Raw genomic sequence first — 25,479 nt, forward strand, 5'->3', positions numbered from 1 at the left:
TAAGACAGGTAGTTTGGTGACTTGACCATTATGATTTAATCGATGTCTCCCTGTCACTTTTCATCACATTTTCTAGTTTTGTTCTATAATTTCTCTTCCTTTCTTTTCTGCCCTTAAGTTTTCCTCTGTCTTATTTTAGGATCCATTCCTGAGAAATCAGGTTCAGAAGCTGACAAACTGAGCACATATGTTTATCTCCCTTCCTCTCTGATATTCCAGTGAAATAAAAATGTATAAGTACCACAAACAAACATACTTATAACTGATGAAAATAAGGTAGTAGTTGTCAGTGGATGAGAGAGTTAAAAAACGATCTCAAGATACAAAGTGGAAGGGAGGGGGGTGAAGGATGAAACATGCAGAGAAAGCCACAGCACTGGAGCAGCCGAGGACAATCTTCCAGTATAAACCCTGGAGTCAGGACACCTGGGTGGCTTAGTTGTTAAGTGTCTGTCTTTGGCTCAGGTCTTGATCCCAGGGTCCTGGGACTGATCCCTGCATTGGGCTCCCTGCTCCGCGGGAAGCCTGCTTCTCCCTCTCTCACTCCTCCTGCCTCTCTCGCTGTCTCTCTCTCTGTTGAATAAATAAAATCTTTAAAAATATAAATAAATAAACAAAATAAACCCTGGAGTCATTGCTCACCATCCACAGGGTTAAAGAAGAGCAAGGAAATGAGGAAGTTGGCTGAAAATAGGGAAAACAATAAAATCTGAACATGATAAATTTAACCACTCAACCCCCTATTTAACACCCTCACCCCTAGAAAGGGAGCAGGGAGCAGGAAGGAATACTTTAAACCATAACTCTTTCATAAAGACTTTATTTTCCTTTAAAGATTTTATTTATTTATTTGACAGAGAGAGAGAGACACAGCGAGAGAGCACACAAGCGGGGGAGTGGGAGCCGGAGAAGCAGGCTCCTGTTGAGAAGGAAGCCCGAGGCGGGCTCGATCCCAGGAACACTGGGATCATGACCTGAGCTGAAGGCAGACACTTAACCACTGAGTCACCCAGGCGCCCCTCATAAAGACATTAAATGAATGTTCAACAGATAGTTTTAGGCTCCAGTGCACAGGTTGGCCCCTCAGGCCTGGCTACTTCTGGCATAGAGGGCACAGCCAAAAAGCTGGTTCCCTATTCTGTCACCCTGAAAGAAACTCTAGGAGACAAGACTTGCCCAACTTGTCCAGAGCTTTGAAAATTCTTACCCAAGGAGGAAACTTGGAGAACAGTCCCATTTAGACAAAAATAGAGGAAATTCACGCAAGAGATCCAGTCTTTCTTTCTTACCTATGAACTGATGTCTTTGGCATTGATGCTGATTGTCCCCTATTATCCACCCTTTCTTATTTTCCATAGTTATAGGATCTTGACTTTTAGCAAATCATATGGCTACTCAAAATAAAGATCGTATTTTCAGCTGCCCTCGAAGCTAAAGGTGGGATTGTGATAAAGTCTTTTCCAGTGGTATGTATAGCAAGAAAGGATGTGTTCAATTTTTTTGGAAAGAAGATGCCATCATTCCCCTATGCATCCTTCCTTCAGATAAAATACAGATATAAGCTTAGAAAGTGGCCGCTGTGGACAATGAGTGACCTTGGGAATGGTATCCATATACAGTGGAGCCACAAGACAAAAAGAACTGAGAATCTTACACCGTGGAGTGTCATTCCAATTCTCATTGCTTCCTCTGTATATTTTTTCTGTTACTAGCAGCTAATTATACAATGCTAGCTAATATAGCAATGAAGAACAATAGCCACAAAAAGAGAAATATCAACATTAACAGAAGAAAAGAATTTTCTGGAGGAAAAAATAATTTAGAGAAAACAGGACAAAACTAATTCATATATTTAGAAATAATTGTACATCCATAAAACCTAGTACATCCATAAAAGAGTTTATACAAAAGGATAAATAAAAAAATAAGAGCTATCAAAGACTAAAAAATATGATTTCTCCCACCCACAAGAAAATCAATAAAATACAGAAAAAATAATACTGTCCAAATGTCCAGATTTTAGAACAAAAAAGCAAAGAGAATAAAAGTGAAAAAAAAAAAAAACAGGAATAAAAAGGACAAATCTAGATCTACATTTAATAAGCAAGAATCATAGAAAAGAGAAAATGAAATAATGTTTTAAAAATAGAAGACAGTTATCTAACTCAGAGGAAGAATGTGAATATTCAGCTGACAGTCTCTACTAGAGAGCCCCATGAAATGTCAGGACAGAAAGGATAAAAAAAAATCCAAAAAATGCCCAAGTTGAAGAAAAAACAGATCTGGGATATTCATTATGACCACTTACAGAGATCTGGTTCTTCTTTCATGGTAAGATCAAAGTTACCCATTCCCTTAAAATTGAGTATGGCCATGTGACTTGTGACCAATGACATAGGAGAGGAAATGATCGATATAATTTTGGATGAAGCCTTTAAAAGCTACTGTGCAGTTTACTCTCTTCTTCTCTCTGTCACAAACCAGCAGTGCTGGGGGCTGGGGGGTAATAATCCTCTCAGCACGGGTTTTGCTCTTGAAGTTAGTATGGAGCAAAACCCAATGCTGACTGGGGGTAGTTACAATTGTAATCAGGAGATAAACTTTGTCCTTTTAGGTTACAGAGATCTGGGATTGTCACTGCAGACACAGATCTTATCACAAGATCCCATCAAAAGAATGAAAATTGTCATTAGACTTCTCACCATTAACACTGGATACTAGGGGAAAAAATCAATACCTTCTAAACTGAGGAAATGATTGTTATCCTAGAACGCCCAACCCTGCCAAATGACCACAGGCAAAATAAGTAAATTGTCAGACATGAAAGAACTCAAAAACTTTACCTCATATATTCTTTCTTTGGATATTCCTTGGGGATGTGTTCAGTAAAACAAGAATGATTCAAAGTAATTTTCATCGTGGAAGACTGTGATAATTGAGATGATTGAAGTGATGATTGAGATATCAGAAACACTTCGAGAACAACTATGGGGAAGTAGTTAAGATGTATTGGTTTCCCCTAGAGGATTATCATTTGCTTCTTTGTGTGCTGAGATATTCTGAAAACCTTTTCTCCAGAGCAAAGATCAGAAGGGGGCTCTCTGGATCTTATTAGGTCAGTATTAGCATTCAAGCTATAACTGTATCCTCTCTCACCTCACCAATTCTAGGTGGAGGTGGGAGAGGAAGCAATGAGAAGAATTACATATGGAAGAATCAGCTTGAGGAGCCTTTAGCCATCCTGACATTCATTCAGTTAATTAGATAAACATTTTTGAACATATGCTATATACTAATCCCTGTACTATTCCAGGGAATTCAGAGAAAAATAAAACAGTCTCTGTTTTCAAAAGCTCACAGTCTTTCAGGAGAGATTAACTCCTATAAACCAAGATCCATGCAAAGTGATAGGCATATCATAAAATTGGTCTCAGAGGAAGCTGTAGAGAGAGGGAGAGATTAATTCTGTGTGCTGAAAGGTGGGGTGCTCTAGAGTCCTGAAAGTTTTCAGAAGGCCCTGAATGTATAGATAAAGTGGCAGCTGAAGCTGGCATCCTCTGGTTGTAGGAAATAATCAGGTACCTTTTTCGCTTAAGCCAATTTGAGGTTTTCTGTCACTTGCAAACAAATTTCTCTAACTGAATTCCCTAGCTCTAGAAATACTATACTAAGCAAAGGAGAAAGAATTAGTCAAGGAACTGCCAGTGAAAAAGCAGCAAGCAGAGGAATAAATGCAAAGAGGGAAGAAGAAGCCACCTAGAAAGCCAAACTAGGGAGAGCCTCATGTAAGAAAGAAGGTGCATGGAATTCACAAACCTCTAAACACACAAGGCAGCAAGGGCTGGAACAAAACTCACACAAGTCACAGTGGAGCTGTGTTAAGGTGATGTTTGAAAACTGGGAGCTGAATTCATGAGGCTAGAACAGGACTTACTGCTGTGGAGGATCATGTGGAGCCCAGTTACGGGTAGTCATGGTTGTCAGTTGCCTGTATGATGTAAACTTACTTGGTGGAAATAATTTCATATGTTGGTGCAGCAAATTAGATGCTGGAATGAAAAGTGTGGTTATGGTTATGTTTGTACTCCAAATAGAATCAATTTGTGGCTAATAGAACGACTGGTGTGAGCAATATTGATGGCTCGCTTTCCTACAGTGTGTGACACTAGGCACTGAAGCCTCACTTTCCAGCACATCTGTATTTGAGAAGTAATAAACAACAATCCTCACTCTCTTGCCCTTTATACATATGAGAGAATAGGCCAGAAAGCTCACTTCTTTGCATTTCCATGTGAAAGATGGGATGGAATGATGGGTTGAGATTTTAATAGGCTGACATTTAGTCAATGTAAATATAAAAACTGAGTTTCAGGTAAGAATTTTAAAAGTAATAGTAAGACAGGATGCAAGAAGATTCTATGAAAAAGATCTTGAGCTTTTAGCTCCCCACAACTCAAAATTGGGTTATCCTGCTGGAGACAGGATTGGGAAAGGTATTTATGGAGGGCAGGGAAAAGATGGGTCTGACTGCAACAGAGGCTGAGGACGAAGGAAAAGAATGACTTTTCTAGCTGCATAAAGGGGCATCAAGCCACTGGGGTCACAAAACCAAGCTGAGCACTTTTCCATCAGCCCCGTGGACAACAGGGAAATGGAGCAAAATATTAAGACTGCGGTGCCATGAAGGAAATGATTCAGGTTGGCAAACTGGAGACCCTTGGGTCAGTTGAACTAATTTCTTTTTTTTTTTTTTTTAAAGATTTTATTTATTTATTTGACAGAGAGAGAGACAGCGAGAGCAGGAACACAAGCAGGGGGAGTGTGAGAGGGAGAAGCAGGCTTCCCGCGGGGCAGGGAGCCCGATGTGGGGACTCGATCCCAGGACCCTGGGATCATGACCTGAGCTGAAGGCAGACGCTTAACGACTGAGCCACCCAGGCGCCCTCAGTTGAACTAATTTCTGAAAGCGGTCTAACTTTTGAAAGCTGCCCTGTTTGAAAAGCTTTCTAGGTCTGGAGCCGCACTCAGCCCTCAGTAGGCTCCGCTCCCGCTAGGCTCCGCCCCCGTGCCCGAGGAATCTAGAGCTGTCCCAATCGCGAGCCCCGGTTTAGCCTAGCCCCGCCCCTCCGGGCCTGCCCCGCCCCCTCAGTAACCCGGACGACGCTCCCGCGTCCCCTCTCTCGGCGCCAGGTCCCCGAACCACCCCGGGAGGAGGGGGCAGCACCGGCGCCCGGCCCTTTGCCACTGGTGGGGGACACACTTCGGCGGAACGGAAAACCAGAATTGTTCCACGGGCCAGTCCACCGAGGTTCGTGACGGCAGGGGCGAAGCTCGGGGCAGGACTTTCACAGTTTCTGGGAGAGGCGGGCCGTTCTTCCCCGCAGTCCCGTCCGACCCCGGCTGATCTGCCTCCGTCAGTCTGTGGACTCGGTCCCAAGCTTCGTGAGCAGAGGCCCTCGCCGTTTACCTCAAGAGATGAATAGAAGTGGGAGCCGGGAAAGGCGCTTTTCCTGCCTCCCAGGTCACCTGACCCTCTGAGGGCGGTGGGAAAATAAACAGGCGGAGGGATAAATTATTAGCCCTGTCTAGAGTTAGGTAGGAGCAGAAAGGTAACTGCGATGCCCTTGGTTTGGGTAAAGAGAACTTCATGTCTCATAAGTTGGAGAGATCAGATTGTTATCCCTAAGGTCACATTCGTATTGGAATATAACAATACATATGCATAATTCGGGTGTACTGGCATTTCACTGAATTAGTGATTAGTTTCTCCTGTAGGGATTACAGTTTGGACTTTGAAAAAAAGTACATTTAAACACATACTAGGTACTTGGTATTATTTGTATGAAGGAATCTTATTTCACAATTTGGGACAGGAAGAGGAGTTATTCTACTAACTAATTTTTAACTTTTTTCTTCTCTCCTTTGCTACTATTATTGTTAGGATCTTCAGGCTGAAGTCCATAAGCCTTGGAGAGACCTTCAGCAGTAATCTCCAAAAGTAAGTCAAATGAACCAGGGCCTGCCTTCAACACTTTTCCTGCTTTATATTTTGATTTAACCATCAATAAATGTCAGTTAGTAGAAAATGTATGATTTCTATTTATTTTATTTAACAACCTATCTAATTAACCTACCACTGTGTGCTCAAATGGTCCAAAAATTATGATTCAAGGAATAAACGTTTAGCAACTCTTTAAACTTTTTTATGTGATTTTTTTTTTTTACTCTTTTCAGGACCATAATGGATATTTCTTCTGTAGTTTTCTTTAATCTACCATAGTAAAAGAGCTTATGGTGATAATGTGAACAGTTCTAATTCTTATAAATGATTTTGTTGGTGATAGTAAAATCATTTATTTTGAGCTCTCTCGATGCAAATAAAAAATTTGTTCCTGTGGTTTATTGGCTTTCTCACATCCCACAGTGATTGAATTCTAGAGATAGTAGTCAGCCTCGGACATAGTCACTCCCCTAGTAGCCTCTGTCTACACAGTGCTAGGCCTACCGCTTCCTCTGTGTTTCCTGATGAGGGCATCTCTGAGGATAGTGGGCGGGAGGATTACTCTGAAGAATTTTACTTGGGGGCCAGAAGTTTAAACTCTCACCATGGGACACATTCAGCCTGACCCAGCACTCTTAAACCTTTCATCCTGTATTTCTCCATTCTCATTTGTCTTTGCATGTGGGGGCCAAACCGTGATACAAGAGCCAACCAGCAGATCAAAGAATCCACCAAATCTCTTCTGAATACCAACAGTGGAAGGGCTTCAGGCAGCCTTTTGATCTCCCGCTCCGCATTCTTCGTGCCACATGTAGCTCCGCCCACTTGCTGGTACTGGGGGAGCTGCGTCTGGGTCCTCACAGACTGCTCCCCACTCAGCTCCCAGAGCTAAGCTGGTTTTGGTACCAGCCAGAGAGGTGCCTCTCATTTTCTATCTCCACTCACCTGGCTCTGAACCCTTCTCCTTCAGTAGCACCCATCTTGTGTGATTTCCTCTATGGTCTTGAGCCAGGAGAACCCTGATGCAGCGCCATTGTTGAGGATGTGTTCCATTTCTGCTTCAGGCCTAGGACAGTCACCCCAAAGCATTAATCCCATTTCCCATGTTGGAGTTCACCTAGGAGCTGGGAACACTGCCTGGCCGACACCAGGGAAGTGATACAACTCATATTAACAAAGAGCAAAAGGCTTTCTTTACAGGTATAATTGAAGCCTAAAATGACAGGACCCTAAGCATGCTTGCCTTTTTTCTCACCTATTTTCCTCTTGGCTGCTTCTGTATGCTAGAATGCACCAACTTCCTACTTAAAGAAAATTCAGCATAAATAAGAGATGGTGATTACTTAGATTAAAAATAATAATTTGTTGCAAGATCCCTTTAAATATTTGATGCATTTCAAATATTATGTGCCATAAAATTCAGTTCACACATTACCTATTGTGTAAAAACAAAATACCTTTAGGTGGCCATGTATCAGTTGTGAAAGACAAAATCCCTTTTCCCAGCAGGCATAAGCAAGGTAGGATGTGTGGTTTAAAGCAGGGAGGGAGCCTGCTCAACTTCTACCCTAACTCTGAGCTTAAACTTTCCAACATAGATTGGTTGAGAGCTATTTATTCCAACATTCAGTTAATAACTTTTTTTCCACTTTATCATTCAGTTCTGACCACCCCCCATTCGGAGTTTGTGCCTTGAGGCTTGCCAGCAGGGCTTGCAATACTTACATTAAACTAAATTTAAGAGTAAAGGTGCTCCTGCTGCTAATGTTCTCAGATCAGAGGAGAGCAAAATGAAGGAACTGGCAGCTGAAACTTTAATGGTAGGAAACGACTCAGATATTGAAAAAAAATCACAGTTCATGTGTGTGACAAAGAAGACATGTTTCTCTCCATTTGCATTTGATTTCATTAGATGCTTATATTTTCTAGCAAAAATTGTCTAACCCAAGTTAACATCAAAAAGCATACATTTTACATCACATACCGGTAGCCCAACTTGTGGGGGTGCTTTTACACACCTTTTTGGCTGGATCGAGCTCTGGGGTTTGGTCCCTCTTTCTGTCTACAGTCATCATGGTATAGAGAAAAGCCATCCTCTTGTACCCTGTCCTTCTAGTACTTAGAGAAATTACAAGTACTGTGTCCTCATTTTGAAGCTCTTTGGTAAACCTTTCAAGGGCCCTTGTAATTATGTAGAGATCACCTCTGCCACAATGCCCTTGGTAAGCAAAGTGGGGCTCTCCCAACAGTCTTAATTTATAGAGGATGAAATGTGCCAACTGAAGCAAACATAGTCATTGTTTTCTTTCATCCGTTTAGAAATCCAGTAGGGATAGACAGATGAGGTTAAGAACTGAGATGGCCCAGATTTACTCTGTAACATCAGAGGACTCTGGAATATAGACTCTTCATAGCTTCTCTGAAATAGGCTCATGGGAGGTGGGTTTGGGAGAGCCTTTGGTATCCTTTCAAGCCTGTATGTGAGATCTATCTTTACGTTTCTGTAACTTCTTACCATGTGTTCTGCATAAAGTTGTCATTTAGTAAGTTCTGGTTTCCAGGTAACTCAACTAGTTAATATGACATCTGATTAGAAAAACAGATTTTTTTTTTTTAGTTACAAATGAAGTCACTATATTATGAAGTTACAAAGTAGGAGAGGACTAACATTTGCTGTTCAGACAGTGTGCTTTAAAGCTATAACTATATAAGAATAAGTGGACATTGTTTCATGGATCATATCATGCCCTGATAATCTGGGTAATATTAGGATTCCATGGTGTGTAAAACATGACACTGATCTGCATTAGCATTTTCTCTTTAATTATGTAAAAAATTATTTTCATAATAATCTTTTATTTGGAAACACAAGATGGCCTGTTTCTATGCTGGATTTCAAAAGGTTTTCCCCTGAGTCTTATTGTTCTTCCACACCCCTCCCTCATGGCCTGGTAGAGGAATATGGTACCTTGGCTGTCCATAGCTGGCTCAACCTCAGGCCTGACCACACCTGTCCACCTCCACCTCTATCTAAGCAACCATCCTCTTTCACTCAGATTTCGTAACAACCTCCCAGCTGGCCTCTCTGCTGTCTGCCCTCCTTCCCCTACAGTCTAAGCTCAAAAGAGAAACCAGGGTGAACTTGTCAAGGCACAAGTTAGGTCATGTCACTCCCATGCTCAAAATCCTCCAGTGGATTCTTAGCTTTATCAGAGTAAAAATCAGTTTTTACCGTTATCTTCAAGACCCTACACCACTGGAATACTCCCAAATTTTTCTTTAACTTCTTTGACTTTATCTCATTCTGCTCTTATTTATGCCTTCACTACTGGTGAGCATTTGGGTAATTTTATTTTTTACTGTAGATCTTATCATCATCTGACATTGTATATATTTTGCATATTTGTGTGTTATCTGTCTTTCCCCCACATCCAACCCTGTAATGTAAATTTTCTGAGATCAGAGATTGTCATCTTTTTGTTCACTGCTGTATCTTCAGCACCTAGACCAGGACCTGGCACCAAGTAGTATTTCAATAAATATCTGTTAAATATATTCAAGGCCCAGGTTGATAGTGCTTTGCCCTGAGTCACACAGGTAGTAAACATTGGAAGTAAGTGATTTAAAACCGAAAATAAACCTTTCAGTTGCTTGGTGAGGCTAAGGGTAGAGGTCAAACCTGGTGGACATGGTGGTGGAATCAAGAGGCTCTGGCCTTTTTGATGCCTCTCTAACAGTAGAAGTGTTCTTTCTTTTGTATCTGAAAGCCCTTGCAGAATGTGACAGACATGTCCACACTTCTTCCTATTTAAGGTAAATTTTAGATAATTTTATTTTTATTTTTTATAAGATTTTATTTATTTATCTGAGAGAGTAAGAGAGAGAGCAGGAACAGAGGGGAAGAGCAGAGGCAGTGGGAGAAGCAGATTTCCCACAGAGGAGGGAGCCCGACGTGGGGCTCGATCCCAGGACCCCGGGACCATGATCCGAGCTGAAGACAGATGCTTAACCAATTCCCCTAGATAATTTGATTTTATAGACCCACCTTCATTATTGCACAGTTACCTTCCCCAATGTGACACATTGCATTTCCTCAAGATGGCCACAACAATATCCCCCATCCCATATTCTCTTCCTACAATGTGAAGTTGATGCTCTCCCATCAGTAGGTGAATCGATGTTCATTAGCCTTGACTATGAACAGATTTTTTATCACAGTAGAAGGGATGCTATGTAACTTCCAGGGCTAGACTCTGAAAGTGGAGATAGTTTCCACCTGGCTTTTCTTTGGCATATTTGCCTTTGGAGCACTGAGCTGCCACATGAGAAAGCTGAGGTGGCCATGCTGTGAGGAAGCCCAAGCCATATGGGTAGCCACATGTAATGTTCTAGCAAACAGCCCAGTTAAGTTCCCAGCTAATAGTATCGACTATCAGATATATGAGATAAGACACTTACAGATGATTCCTGGCCCCCCCACCATTGAGTTACCCCCAATCTTCTGAGTCTCCCAGAAGAGGCTCAGTCATCATGGTATAGAGAAAAGCCATCCTCTTGTACCCTGTCCTAATTCCTGACCCGCAAAAAGTGTGAAAGATAATAAAATGATTGTTGTTTTAAACAATCTTTTCTGGACCTCTATATTTTGAAGTGATTTGTTACACTATGGTAGCTCTCTCTGTGTCTCTTGGGGCAGCTGTCTGCTTGTTGAGAATCAGTCTCAGCATCCATCACTTCTAAGGAAAAGCCTTTATTTGTGAGGAAGCAAGTTTTTAGAAAATAGCAAAGTATGAGCAGTTTTCAATTATTGATTGTAACAGGAAAGCAAAGCATGAGCATTTGAAGTCCAAAGCTGTCCTAATAATGTTCACTCTTTAATTGCAACCATGTCCGTTAACAAAATTCATACCAAAGCTCCTGATCATCTGAATCTTCAATTCATTTATCAGATTTTTTCCTTATCCATTTGGTGGTAGAGATGCAGACAAGTAATAAATTGGCCAAAAGGCAGATGGTAGAAGAAAGTAATGAGAAGCAACCTGCAGAATCCACTCACTAAGTATCATTCCTGAATAATAGAGCTATAGCTCTATACACAGGTATTCTCAGCTCAGATGACAGACTGTGGATCTCTAATAATGTCTTAAAGGATTCTTTGAAAAATTCATTCTTTAAAATACTGTTTCTATTTTTTTTTTGTAGTCTAGAATGACCACCCTGCCCCCGCTGCCCATGACACGCCCAAAGCTTACATCTTTAGCCAGACAGAAGCTGCCATGTTCCCCTGGCACAATTCCAAGGTACGTGACCCTGGTTTTCATTTCTTTTCCTACAGAATGAATTTCTTGCAGTAAGAAATGTCAATAGCACATCTCAGAAAACAAAATTGTTCAAAGACAAGAGTATATTGTTTTATTCAGAATATTCAAATTTGCTATTTCCAAAGGATCAATGAACCTCATTCAGATATAAAGAATTTATTTATTTAGCAAGCTAGTACTCATTTGATTGTTTTATTACCTATTCTAATTATATCATGGTCCTATAAAACTTTGGAGATATATTTCCTTTTAAAAACATTAGTGGAGAATTGAAAGCAGAGGCTTTAGAAATGAAAGGTGTACAGCTTCTAATCCACAAGGTCTAGAGTGCTAATTTCTGTTTTGGAGGAAGGAGGACACGGTCTCACTACTAGGGTAAGTTGGCAGGCCAGGTTTAGGTACTGAAATGATCCTGGGGCTAAAAATTCATCATCACTCCACTGCTACACTAAACAGCTGCTGAGGTCCTGGAGTTGCCGCCCGGAAACTATAGAAGAGAACAGTGTATTTTGTCATAAGTATTAATGAGGATTGTTTTACTTAGAAATTGCCATTTAAGGGGCGCCTGGGTGGCTCAGATGGTTAAGCTTCTGCCTTCGGCTCAGGTCATGATCTCAGGGTCCTGGGATCGAGTCCTGCATTGGGCTCCCTGCTCCTTGGGAGCCTGCTTCTCCCTCTGCCTTTCTCTCTCGCTCTGTCTCTCATGAATAAATAAATAAAGTCTTAAAAAAAAAAAAAGAAATTGCCATTTATGGTTTTATTGAGTTATAGTGATGCATATATTATTTATTGATATAAATAATTTGCATATGTAGGTTTATTTTCTTTATATACAAAATTTTCACTTCAGACAAGGCATAATGATCAAAGTTATGAGACTATTTTGTTTTGAGAAGGATCATACTTTATTCTTAGTATTTCTGGGAAAGACCAAAGTCCCTGGACCAAAATAAATGCATACAGTTAAAACAACATGGAGGTTCCCTTATAACAGCATAAAAGTTTCTTCTCAAAAAATTTGAAAAACAGATTTTTTTAATACATGCATAATTCAGGATATACAAATATTCTTATTTTCAATTTTACTTTTGAATAATGTGGAGTATTTATAAAGTCTGAAAAACTTGTTCTTTCTGCCTTTTATAATGCTTGAGATTCCATTTTCTTTTCAACACCAGCAAAAATGCAGCCCAGTCTCACATCCCTAAAATAATATGGATTTTAAAGAACACTATTCCTTATATTAATTTTTTGGGAAAAAAACCCACTTTTTTCATAACCATTTAGGACAAAGTTTTATATCAAGATTTTCCATTAGTTTCTGAATAAAAACAGATGCTTGTTTAGTCCCATACTCCCATTGTTAGGAGATGTTAGTGGTATGCTTATTTTTTAAAGGTGCAAGGGAGGGTGGAGAATAAATACACTACCAGTGTAATAGATTTCTCAGTAAAGTCTTTTTAAAATCACTTTTTTAATAATAACTTGAATTTTGTGTGTGACTAAAAAACCCACTCAAACAACATTTCAGAGCAAAATTTGGTAATGTTTGGAACAAATATATTTTGTATGTTTGTATCAAGCAGGTGTTCTTAGTTCAAAATCCTGGGCCAAACAGAATATGACTTCTGTATTGCAAAGTTATAATGTGAAGCAACATGAGCAAAATGGAAGAGCTTATAAGCTTTGAGGAGAAAACTCCATTTTTCTTAAGAATGCTGATTATTTTAATATGTTGGTGTTTTATTTGTTTGCACACTGAGTTTAAGATTCTTCCTTATCTCTTAACATTCAAGAAAATGAAAATTTGGAAATTACTAATCAACAACCTATCTCTGTAGCTATTGTAGAACATTTATTATATATGGTATTATACCTTAAATATTTCTCTTCTCCTGGTGGCATTTTATATGTTTGGGAGCTTTTCAACTTGATAAAGCAGTGCTTTATTATTTCTTTCCATTTCATTTAGGTCTCAGTTGATCAAAGAAAAAGATGACATAGATCATTACCTGGAGGTGAATTTCAAAGGATTGTCAAAAGAGGAGGTTGCTGCGTAAGTATAACCTCTTAAAGGTACTTTAATATAAAGTTTGTTTCTTTTGTCTGGATTCTTTATTGAAATTTCAATTTTCCTGTGCAGTACACTTTTTCATTGGAACATGGCATTTAAAAATTAAAGCTCATATTAAATAGTGATAAGTCATGTCTATTGAACTTACACATATCAAAGTCTTTAACTTTATGGCTTTCAAAATTCTCATATTTACCAAGATATTATACCATCACATTTGCAATACTTTAGTTAAGTCTGTGCCATTAATTGCTTATTGACTTCCATTTTAAGGTGTATTGCCTCCATGGGGGAGAAAAAAGTTTTTAGAGAAAGATCCTATCTTTTTTTCCTCATGATTTAAAACAAAAATTCTGTACTAAAGTATGTTCCTCCCCCCTCCAAAACCCACAAAAAAGAATGACTGGATCATAGTTTATCGGTTGCTTTTTTAAATAATTCTAAATTGTCTGGATTTATTTTATCAATGAACAATATAAACTTTGCCATTTTATCAGTTAGAAACTAATTTGTGGTTTAAGTAAAAACTATAAAAATCTGTGTAGGTTAGTGAGAAATGAATAAAAGCCTAAAATAATAGCTAAACAGATTTAATATTTCTTAGCTATAGAGTTGGTGACCATGTTATCATCAGATCTTTAGATGCAGGCATTGAAAAACAGAAATATTATAAATACAGATGCATCTTATGGAACTCATTAAATGATTCAATTAAACTATTTTATGCAATAAGTGTTTTTAAAACATCCTCTCAATTAGTATTGTCTAGTGCTATGGGAGTCCACTGAAAGAGTTTTCTTAATATTTTTGGTATGGTTTTTCATAGAGTCTAAAATTCCAAGTCTCTTGATATGTTTCATTTTATTAGATATTATCTTTGTCAATTTGCATATAACATGGAAAAATGGAATAGTTCATTCTGTCAGTACCTACTTTATTTTATAGAGTGACAAAATTTTACAATACCTGTAATCACTGTATTCCTTGGAACACTATTGACTGCCATGTGTAGTATCTGGGAGCTTTGGTTAAATGCTGTTCTGATTGTTAATTTATTAACTTTCCATGGTAACCTGTTGGATAAAGTTAAAGGTTAATATTGTTTGATAATACAATTACTTAAAAAATATATAAGTGATATTTTCATTCTGATTTAAATATAATAATATCCAAATATCTGTAATTGGCTTAACAATTAGGAATTAAATTTGGAATTAAACTTAGGCTTCACATATTTTAACAAGCTAGAAATTCATATACAGCACTTAAAATCTGCTAAATTTTCAGTTTGCATTGAAGAAAACTTTGATCTAAAGCAATGCAAAATAGGTTTTGCTGATGAGTGTTCTCTTAATATTTTTTTCTTTAAGGATATTACCAAACTGATTTTAAATCCATAATATGCTACAGAAAACAAGTAGCACCAGGTAATTCTCCAGCCTTACAATTGCATTCTCCTTAAAGTTTCCTGCAGCTGAGTACTTTTTTAGACCAAAGCTAGGATAGTGGATGCAAACCTTAATAGGAAGATAGCTTGTACTTAGCTCACTCTTCTGCTTTTGATTGATATATATTCTAGACTTTGCCACAGACAAACTAATTGAATAGCATGTAAAGGAGAAACTGATGAATAATTTCAGCACTCTTGGCAGTACTTAGCAGGTGCCATGAGGAATTATGCATATTCTGTTAACCAAGGAATTGCTATGTAAAACTTTTTATTAGTCAACTCTAAAAAGATAAATTGGTCAGCAAGCATTTAAGTGCCTACTTTATATGTAATACTAGGTTTTTCACAGTGGGAGAGACAGTGATATCTTATCGTAATATTTGACCCCATCCTTGTCTCAATTTGAGACAATAAGATTTACGAACAGGAAACAAATATGGAATGAATGAGTGCTGATTGTATTGTGAAGTGTAGCCTCGGAGTCTAGAGGAAATCAGAGAAAACTAAGGTGGTAGGATGAAACCTGCCATGGAAGACAGATTTTGAGTTTGGCTTTCTGTTTGGTGGCATTATAAAGTTACCAAACTAGTACTTCACAGATCCTCAGTATAAAAGCGGGATAAATTGATGAATCAAATTTTCAACCAGACAGAATCAATATCTAAGATATATCTTTAAGTCTCTCTATATACTGCTTTATTCTTAAGATGGTAAGATGGTTATATATATATTCATTATATAATTGATACCCACTAGCTTTGCTATCCCATAATATGTATGTGCTCTCTGTCTAGTCCCCAAACCCCTCATCATCTAACCCAAAATACACCAATTTACTTATATGTAAACTCACAATCTGTGACTTTCCTTCTATCATAATTGGTGAAGAGTTCCTATTCTAATCTAAGGATGATGTTTGTGCTCTGGGTACCATCCCCTCTTACTTGTTCCAAGACTTTCTCCTGCATTTAAACATACTCTTCTTCTACATCATCCTTTTCCCTCTCCACTGGACCAATCTCACTAGCATTCATATCTCCTTTAGTATTTCCCTTGACTTCTTATCTGCCCCACACACTGCCCCCCCCCCCAGGTTCTCTCCCATTTTCCTCTACCCTTCATAGCAACAGAAGCACTGTCTCAGTATTTGCACCCATTCTTGCATCAATGGACTCTAAATAGGTGTCGGGCCCCAGAAGTCACAGAAATCTCTCTGTTTAGAGTGACCAACGTCCTCCATTTTTACCACATATAGTGATCACGTTTCTGTCCTCATCTTACTTGATGTCTTCACAACATTTGATAGAGTTGAGCACTCTCTCATTGGTCACTCTGTACTTGTGGCTTCCAGGATGCCATGTCCTGTGGTTTTCTTCCAGACTCTGACTCTGCCACCTTAGTCTCCTTTCAGACTCTCCTTCGAAAAGTTCTCTTTTCAAACTCTCAATGGTGAGTTGTCCTAGGACTGAGTCTTAGGGCCTCTATTCCAGCAGCACTCTCCGTGGATCCAGTCTTAAGTACTGCAATACCCTGATGACTGTCACATTTATAAATCCAGCCCTGAGCTGTCCATTGAGCTCCCAATTTTTATATCCAACTGCCTCCTTTACATACCTACTTGGGTACTTAATAGACATTCTAAAATTAATCTGGCCACAAACTGGACTCTTGATTTACCCCTATTTTCCCTCACCTCGCCTACCAAATAATTCCCCACAGTCTTTCCTCAGCTCAGTAAATGGCACCAAGGCAGCCTTGAGTTGCACCCTGACTTCACCATCCTCCCCCATCTAATCCATCACTATGTCCTATCAGATATAACTCCTAAATATATCCTGTGTTCATCTACTTCTCTTCATTGCATAGCCACCGTCATCCCTTGCCAAAATCACTTGAGTTTCCCAACTGCTCTTCTCATATCCCCTCTAATTCTGCCAAAATTCAGCCTCCAGAGTCATCTTTTGAAAAAAATTAGATCATGACACTCACCTGCTTAAAACCCTCTGAGAGCTTTCCACATTGTTGTTATGATAAACTCCAAGGCTTATCATGGTTTGGACTTTACTGTGCATGATTTGGACTTTCCTGACCTCTCTGACTTTATCTCGCATTTTCCCCACCACTCACTCCTCTCATTGTGGCCTTATTGCTGACACTTTCTTGTCCTGCAGGTGTCAGTCACCTTGAATGTGACCTCTTCAGTCTGCCATTCCCTGACCTCATAATCCAGTAGCCCTCACCCCACCTCTGCTTACTCTCAGCCAAATCATCTGGCTCTATTTCTGCTATAACTTGTCCCCCCTCTTGCACTGGGCATCTGTAAGTCGACTGTCTTCATCCCCAGCAGAATGGATCTGCACAGGAACAGAAGCATGTCCCTGTGTGCCCTGGCACGTGGTCAGAGATCAACACCTGCAAGTTAAATGAATGAATGCGTAAACGTCAGATTGACACCATGAAATAGGTTTCTTGCTGTGACTATTCTTTGGTTACAGTATTTTCAGGTCCGTGTTGTAGGTGACTGGTTTGAATATTGAATCAAAGCAGCTTAAGGTGTTTTATGTACACAAGTAGGGGTATAAAATTTAAACGAGTAATTGAGCAGGACAAGCTAGAGTAGTTGTTCCCAGAATGGCCAAATCCATTGATGGGGGATCATTTTACTTTGGAATGGGTAAAGTAGTTCAAAAGCAAAGGGCTTCTGGGTTTTTTATTACCTACATTTACAAAAGAATTTCAGTTTTCTTCATTACTTTTTAAGTGACTGGGTTATTTGAGTGCCTACTAGGTACATTTCCCCCCACATTTTGTACTCACATAAAATATAATTGACACTGACAATTTGACTTTCTTAGATAAATCTTCAAATAGGTCATCGATAGTATTTGACTGACTTTTGACAACTAAAGAAGATCTTGCTGTGGTTTTGTACTTTGTTTTTTATTGTCTTATATTGTCAGAATATAGTGTTTTTTAAAAGGATTGAAAGTATCTCTTATTATCATATTGTAATTGCTTTGAGTAGCTAAGTAATGAAAGTATCATTTGTAGATTCAAATAAAAATTTCTGAGGGGCAGTTTTTATAGCTTCAGCTATGTATATGAGGATACAAATAAACAAAATCATCAAGGGACAGAGAATGCTAATCTGCTCGGTATTATTTTCTGCTTCAGATATCACGTTCTATTATGTGGAAGAGTAGATTTAGTTCAAAACTGTGTGCATCTTAAGATACTGCTTTCTTGCAGAGCACCTTTCGGCATCATCAGCTGAAGGGTGCGAAGCATCACTTTGTCAGCACAGTGGCAATTAGAACTGTCAGTTACCATATTCAACAAGTTTGGGTTGTAAAGAAACAAAGAGCCATTTATTTTCATGTCTTTTAAAGCCTTTCTCCCCTTCCTTATTTTGAACTGATTTATACTTAGGCAGTTAAAACATTTTGCCAATGTAAGTTTTCATCTTGAGTTTATTTCAAAATTGTCTTCCAGAGGTGCTTTTAGGAACCACAGATACTCTTGTTACAAGCAAATTTAGCACCTGGATCTGTACAGTGGCCAGGTAATCAGAGTATATATAAGGGGGTGAAGACGTTTATTCAGGATATATTTCACAATAACCCTATGGGAATTTAGGTTCCTTCTGGTGTGCTGTTCTTCTGCTTCATTGATCTTGTTTACTTTTAAATAATTTTGTGAAATCATTTTGTTTTCTCTTCAACACATTTTGCTCTCTTGTAAAGTAATAAGTGAAATTCTATATGGAGGGTTGCAGATTAACTTTCTGAAATGGACAATTGCCGAATAAATGCTTGCCTGACTAAGAGAAACAGGCAGGGAAGAGAGGGAAAGGAAGCTGCCCCTCTTTCCTTCTGGGTAGCAGACTGCGTTTCAAGGTCTTCCTGACTTGAGGAAGAGAGACAGGATTTTGATGTTCTGAAACGGAGAGGTGATTATTCCTTACCTTCTCACGAATACAAAAAAATTAAGCAATAGCAAAGAATAGTGATAGGAAGAGAGGAGGGGTACCTTTCCTTTTTATTTATTTTCATTTATTTACTTACTTATTTAAATTCTAGTGTTGTCTTCCACAGCAGATCTCTAGGATGTGAAACTAGGAAAGAAAAGACTTTTTTTTGACCATAATTTTTTTAAAAAAAGAATATTGATATGAATATGGTTTAAAATTTTGGAATTTAAAAAATGTAGTTGGAAGGAACTTTAAAAAAAATTCTTTCCTAGCAAAAAGGATCTCAGGTTTTCATCAAAACTAAGTCTAAATAAATAAAAAAGGAGGAAAGATTTCAAATGTCAACAGAACACAGAAATGCCAATTTCTTGGTTACTTACGTCTTTATGTCCTTTAAAAGCTTGCTTTAAAATATTATTTTCATATATGGTGTTTAAACTTAGCAGCTCTATTGGACTTAAAAAAAATTCTGTGTAAGGCAAAAGCATAGGAATCATGACATTGCCGCTCTGGCTGTTATGGGAGACAATTTCTTCCTCAGTTGGAAATTTGGTTTTGCTGCTTAATACCTGTGTAGTCTTATTCAGGTTACCTGATTTCTCTAATATCTGATTTCCATAACTATTTCAAAAGCACAATAATAACAGGAAATTCTTATGAAAGTTAAATGAGATTCTCTGTATGAAGCACATATAGACAACCCTCGCTTTAGCTGTTTAACTGTCATTGATTTTTTTTGCTTTTAAAGCATTTATTAATGAATATAAATAACCTAAATATTTCACATTAACTTTATGTGTTGATTTAGGTATTAATATTAATTTATCACTTTTCTATAAATATGTACAGTCACATATTTTGCTTTTTACTACGTATCATTTTCATCATGTTCAGAGTTTTTAATAAGATACATTTCAAACTTAGTAATGCCAACAAAGAAGAGAAATTTTTTTTAAATTTCAGCTTACAGTAAATTTTTCATAAACTAACTTATGCTGTACCAAGCAACACAATTTGTATAGTCTGCTAAGCTATTCCAAACACTTAAAACATTTCTACAAATCACTTAAACTTACCATTATTATGATAAGATTGCTTTAAAATAAGGAATATAGTGGTGCCTGGGTGGTTCAGTCGGTTAAGCATCTGCCTTCGGCTCAGGTCATGATCCCAGGGTCCTGGCATCGAGCCCCATATTGGGCTCTCTGCTCAGCGGGTACCCTGCTTCTCCCTCTCCCACTCCCCTTGCTTGTGTTTCCTCTCTCGCTGTCTCTCTCTGTCAAATAAATAAAATCTTTAAAAAAAAATAAAATTAAAATAAGGAATATAGCCAGAGACCGTGGCTCTTCCAATAATAGCTTATAAACCTGAAAGTGCACAATGGCCCTTCTCTATTTGGAAATCATCTGGGAAATTGCTCTTTCAGGAACAAGAAACAGAGTGATAAAAGGAGATAAACACCCAGGTACCACAGGGGTTGAATCAGTCAGAACTGTCAGTGGGATGAGCCACCCAGGCATCCCCCATTTTAACTGTTTTTAAGTGTACAGTTCATGGCATTAAATACATTCATACTGTTGTGCAACCATCACCACCATCTATCCCCAGAATTCTTTTCATCTTGCAAAACTGAAGCTCTACAGCCAATAAACAATACCTCACCCCTCAGCTCCTTGGAACCACTGTGCTATTTTCTGTCTCTATTATTTTGACCCCTCGTATAAATACTTCATGTAAGTAAAATCATTCAGCAGTTATCTTTTTGTGACTGGCTTATTTCACTTTGCACAATTTCCTCAAGGTTTATCCATAAGAATTTCCTTCCTTTTTAAGGCTGAATAATAATCCATTGTATGTATAGGCCATATTTCACTTACCATTTCATCCATTGTTGGACACTTGGGTTGCTCCCATGTTTTAGCTATAAAATGCTGCTATGAACATAGGTGTACAGATATCTCTTCGAGACCCTGTTTGCAATTCTTTTGATTATAAACCCAAAAGTGGAGTTTCCAAATAATTTGTAATTTTATTTTAAATTTTTTTAGGAACCACCATTCTGCCACAAGAGTGGCTGTACCATTTTACATTCCCACTGACAACATACAGGGGTTCCAATTTTGTCACATATTCACCAACATTTATTTTTTTCTGCTTTTATCATAGTAGCCATCATACTAAGTATGAGGTGGTATCTCATTGTGGTTTTGACTTCCATTTCCTTAATGATCAGTGATGTTGAGATCTTTGCATGTGCTTATTGGTCATTTGGATATCTTCTTTGGAGAAATGTCTTTGAGTCTTTTGACCATTTTTGAATTGAGTTGTTTTTCATTATGAACTTTCAGGAGTTGTCTATATATTGTGGATATTAATCCCTTATCAGATATATGACTTGCAATTATTTTCTTCTATTTCATAGGTTGCCTTTTCACTATTTATAGTGTCTTTTGATAACAAAGCTTTTTAATTTTCATGAAGTCCTGTTTGTCTCTTTTGTCTTTTATTGCCTGTACCTTTTGTGTCACATCCAAGAAATAATTGCCAAAGCCGATGTTGTAAGACTTTTGCCCTAAGTTTTCTTCTAAACGTTTTATAGATTTAGCTCTTATGTTTAGGTCTTTGATCCATTTTAATTTATGTATACAGTGTTAGGTAAGGGTTTAATCTCATTCTTTTGCACGTGAATATCTTGTTTTCTGACCATCAATTGTTGAAAAGTGTCCTTTCTTCATTGAATAGTCTTGGCATCCTTATCAAAAATCATCTGGCCATGCATGTGAAGATTTGTTTCTGACTCTATTCCATTGGTTTATATGTCTGTCTTTCCATTTAGATATGTCTTCTTTAACTTTTTTCAACAATATTTTACAGTTTTCATTGTACAAATCTTTCATCTCCTTAGTTAATGCCTAAGTATTTTATTTTGTATATTGTTGCTATTGTAAGTGAAGTTGTTTTCTTAATTTCCCTTTCAGATTATTTATTGTTAGTGTATGGGTATCTACTGAATTTTGTGTGTTGACCTTGTATTCTGCTAATTTGCTAAATTTATTAGTTCTAGCAGCTTTTTTTGTGGAATTTCAGGTTTTTCTAAATAGGGTTTCTGCAACACTAGAAACAGATCATTTTACTTCTTTCCTTCCAATTTGGATGCCTTTTACTTCTTTTTCTTGTCTAATTGCTCTGGCTAGGACTTCCAGTACTATGTTGAATAGATGTGATAAAATTGGGTATCTTTGCCTTATTCCTGATCTAAGAGGGTAGTTTTCAGTCTTTGATAATTGAGTATTGTGTTTGCTGTGGGTTTTTCATATATGGCTTTTATTATGTTGAGGTAGTTTCCTTCTATTTTTATTTGTTAGGTGTTTTTATCATGATGGTATTGAACTTTGTCAAATACTTTTTCTGTATCATCTGGTCTTTCTTAGGGACAGTTTCAGTTGGTTTATATTTTAGTCCCCCTGAATGGGATATTTTCCTGTTTCTTTGTATACCTTGTGATTTTGTTTATTATATGTTTAAAAAAAAAGAAGAAGAAGATAGCAGGAAGGGAAAAATGAAGGGGGGGATATCGGAGGGGGAGATGAACCATGAGAGAATATGGACTCTGAGAAACAAACTGAAGGTTCTAGAGGGGAGGGGTGTGGGGGGATGGGTTAGCCTGGTGATGGGTATTAAGGAGGGCATGTACTAAATTGAGCACTGGGTGTTATATGCAAACAATGAATCATGGAACACCACATCAAAAACTAATGATGTAATGTATGGTGATTAACATAACGTAATAAAATTTTAAAAAAGTGCAGAAAAAAAAGAAAGGACTAAATAAATACAGTAACACATTCTTTCTAATCCTTTGGAACCCCCCCAAAAAAATCTCTCTCTGGGGCGCCTGGGTGGCTCAGTCTGTTAATTGTCTGCCTTCGGCTCAGATCATGATCTCCATGTCCTGGGATGGAGCCCCATGTCCAGCTTCCAGCTCAGCAGGAAGTCAGCTTCTCCTTCTCCCTCTGCCTCTCCCCCCTGCTTGTGCTCTCTCTGTCTCTCACCCTTTCAAATGAATAAATAAAATATTAAAAATAAAAAGAATCTCCTTCTGACCCTCCCCTTCTGTATAAAAAGAAAAAAATAAAGCCTCTTTGTGCCATAGTTTCCTCATCCGTAAAATGGAGATGATGATAATAATAATAATACCTATCTCATATAAATATTGTAAAGTTTAAAAAGATGTAAAATATTGAGAACATTGGTCCATTCTAAGCATACAATAAAAATTAGCCATTACTATAATTATAATTAGAAGCTATATTACCTTTTTCATTCCTGGCACAATTTTGGTGACTTACCTATATTTATTTTTCTTGATTATACTTGCCAAGATTTATTTGTCTTATCATGTAACCATTCTTTTATTTTATGGGTCAGCTTTTTTGTTCTATATTATTTTATGCCTTTACCTTTAGTATTTCCCTTTCTGTCTTTTATTTGACTTCATGTTGTTCATTTTGTTAAGATTTTTTTTCTTGCTCTGAGTTGAAAGCTAGCTTCTTCACTTGTTTCTGTGCTTTTGTATTTTAACAAGTACATTTAAATTATAAATTTCTTTTTGAACACCATGATGATTTTTCCCCCAGGATTTGATATTTAGTGTTTTTATTTTGTTTCAATTCTACATATATGAACATTTCTACGGTGGTTTTCCCTTTAGGCAGTGAATACATTAGAAATACATTTGTAAATTTGCAGATGAATTTTTTTGTGTGTTTTTGTTGGGGGGGGGGAGGAGGGATGTAGGATTGGAGATGAATCTTTACCTGTGCTCAGTAAATATGCCATACATGATATCAGTTTATAAAATTTCTAGTATGGCCAGTACATGGCCAATTTTTATAAATATTCTTTGTATGTTTGAAAAATAAATAATATTCTCTATTTACTTGGTAGACAGTTCCATACAGAAAATACTATCAGAAACTAATAGATTGACCCTGTTATTTCAATCAAGCTAGAAAATTGTTATTCAAATCCTTTTTTTCCTCAACTTTATTTGTAATTTTCTGAAAAAAAAAAGCATTAAGATAAATTTCTCCTTATTCTGTTAATTTTGAAGCTATGTTATTAGGTGTATTGTTTCCTAATTGCGCTATTTCACAGTAAATCAATCTGTGAATCTCTGTTATTCATATGCCCCTTTAATTTTTTATACCTGAATTCTATTTTGTTTGATATTAATAATGTTATACAAGCTTTCACTTTGTTAGCATTTACATTATTATATGAAAATACAAAAGAAACAAATGATATGTTCTCTCTTTCAAGGAAGTTATAATCCCTACTATATGTATATTTTGTATTTTTTTTAAGTTTGAATTCAAAGCTCTTTTATTTTACTCTTGACATATACTTCTTTTTGTTCTTATAATATTCTTATTGATGCACATATTTGATGTGATGTACCCTATGCTCTTAGTTACTACAAGTAAGAATTTTCTAAATGTTTGAGATATTTGCCATAAAATTAATACAACATTCAGGAAAATAAGATATTTATATGCAGATATGGTCTGACCAGAGCATCAAATTATTCAATTTGCTTTTGTTTTTAATTTAGTTTTTCCTAAATGTAAAACTAAATGTGTGTTTTGGACGTTTGATCATTGTGTACATAAAGCCTGTGAGAAATCCTGGCTTCAGTGTTCATGTGTACATTATAAACCTCCTTTGTGATGGTAATTAAAGAGCATACAGTATGAAAGGTTCTTCATATGGCTTACATTATGGTAGTTATCTTTTAAGTATTCAATCTTGGAAGGGCAAAATACATTCTTTATTTTTTTGAAATGTGGAAAATTAAAATATGTTTAGTGAAAAACAAACTATTCCACAATAGAAACTTAAAAACACAAAGAATTGAAGTCATCTGTGCCCTGAAATAGAACTTGACATTTCTCCTCAGTTATATTTACTACAGATTTCTTATTAAAGAAATATAGAATGATAGAGCAGTCATGAGCCTAACGATCATTTGGTTTAATATTTTTTTATTTTATTAAAAAAAGACAAAATAGTGTAGTTAACAGAATACCAATGGCTCATTTGTAAAGATAAATTTTATAAAGGTATATATTTTCTTCTCATGATGAAATATCATTACCACACTAGAAGAAATGTCATAATAATAATAGAAATTTAAATGCAGGTTTTATTATTTACCTTTCCTCTATTTTCCATTACATTGCTGGAAAGAGTATGAATAATGTTTTGTTTTCATTTTTAATTTATGACTTTGTAATTTAAACATCAGTTACATTTTTTTAGATACTTGTCATGTTTATAGCCCAGTGTATACTATTTTTCTTCCCATCATTTTAATAACTAGGTAAGTAGTATATGGGAATATATGTTGGGAAGGAACAACATTAGAATATATATGATAAAGCTATAGGTGGAAAGAATTGATTGGTTTACTTTTCCCAAAGAAACCTCCTCATGCAGTTGTTTAATGTGAAAGGTTTCTTCTTGAAAAGGTTAAAAAAGTTCTAATCAACTTTTGTACATTATGTAGAACTTCATTTTCTAAACTCTGCAAAAGAAAGTTTCATATTTAATGGGAAATCATGAATTATTCCATTTATTATCTACTTCCTCCTTTCAAAGACA

General features: G+C 37.1%; 1 protein-coding gene across 1 annotated transcript in view; it reads left to right on the top strand.

Moving 5' to 3' along the window:
* Positions 1 to 11,209: 11,209 nt before the first annotated feature.
* The window catches only part of TTC29 (tetratricopeptide repeat domain 29), a 156,160-nt gene continuing 141,890 nt past the window's right edge, over positions 11,210 to 25,479 (top strand). Inside the window, exons 1-2 of the mRNA XM_035023256.1 lie at positions 11,210 to 11,301; positions 13,295 to 13,378. Of these exons, the coding sequence (XP_034879147.1) occupies positions 11,210 to 11,301; positions 13,295 to 13,378 (176 nt within the window). The remainder of the gene's footprint in view (positions 11,302 to 13,294; positions 13,379 to 25,479) is intronic.

Source organism: Mirounga leonina, unplaced genomic scaffold (assembly GCF_011800145.1).
Source record: "Mirounga leonina isolate KUSES-001 unplaced genomic scaffold, KU_Mleo_1.0 Mir_176, whole genome shotgun sequence".
Taxonomy (NCBI): domain Eukaryota; kingdom Metazoa; phylum Chordata; class Mammalia; order Carnivora; family Phocidae; genus Mirounga; species Mirounga leonina.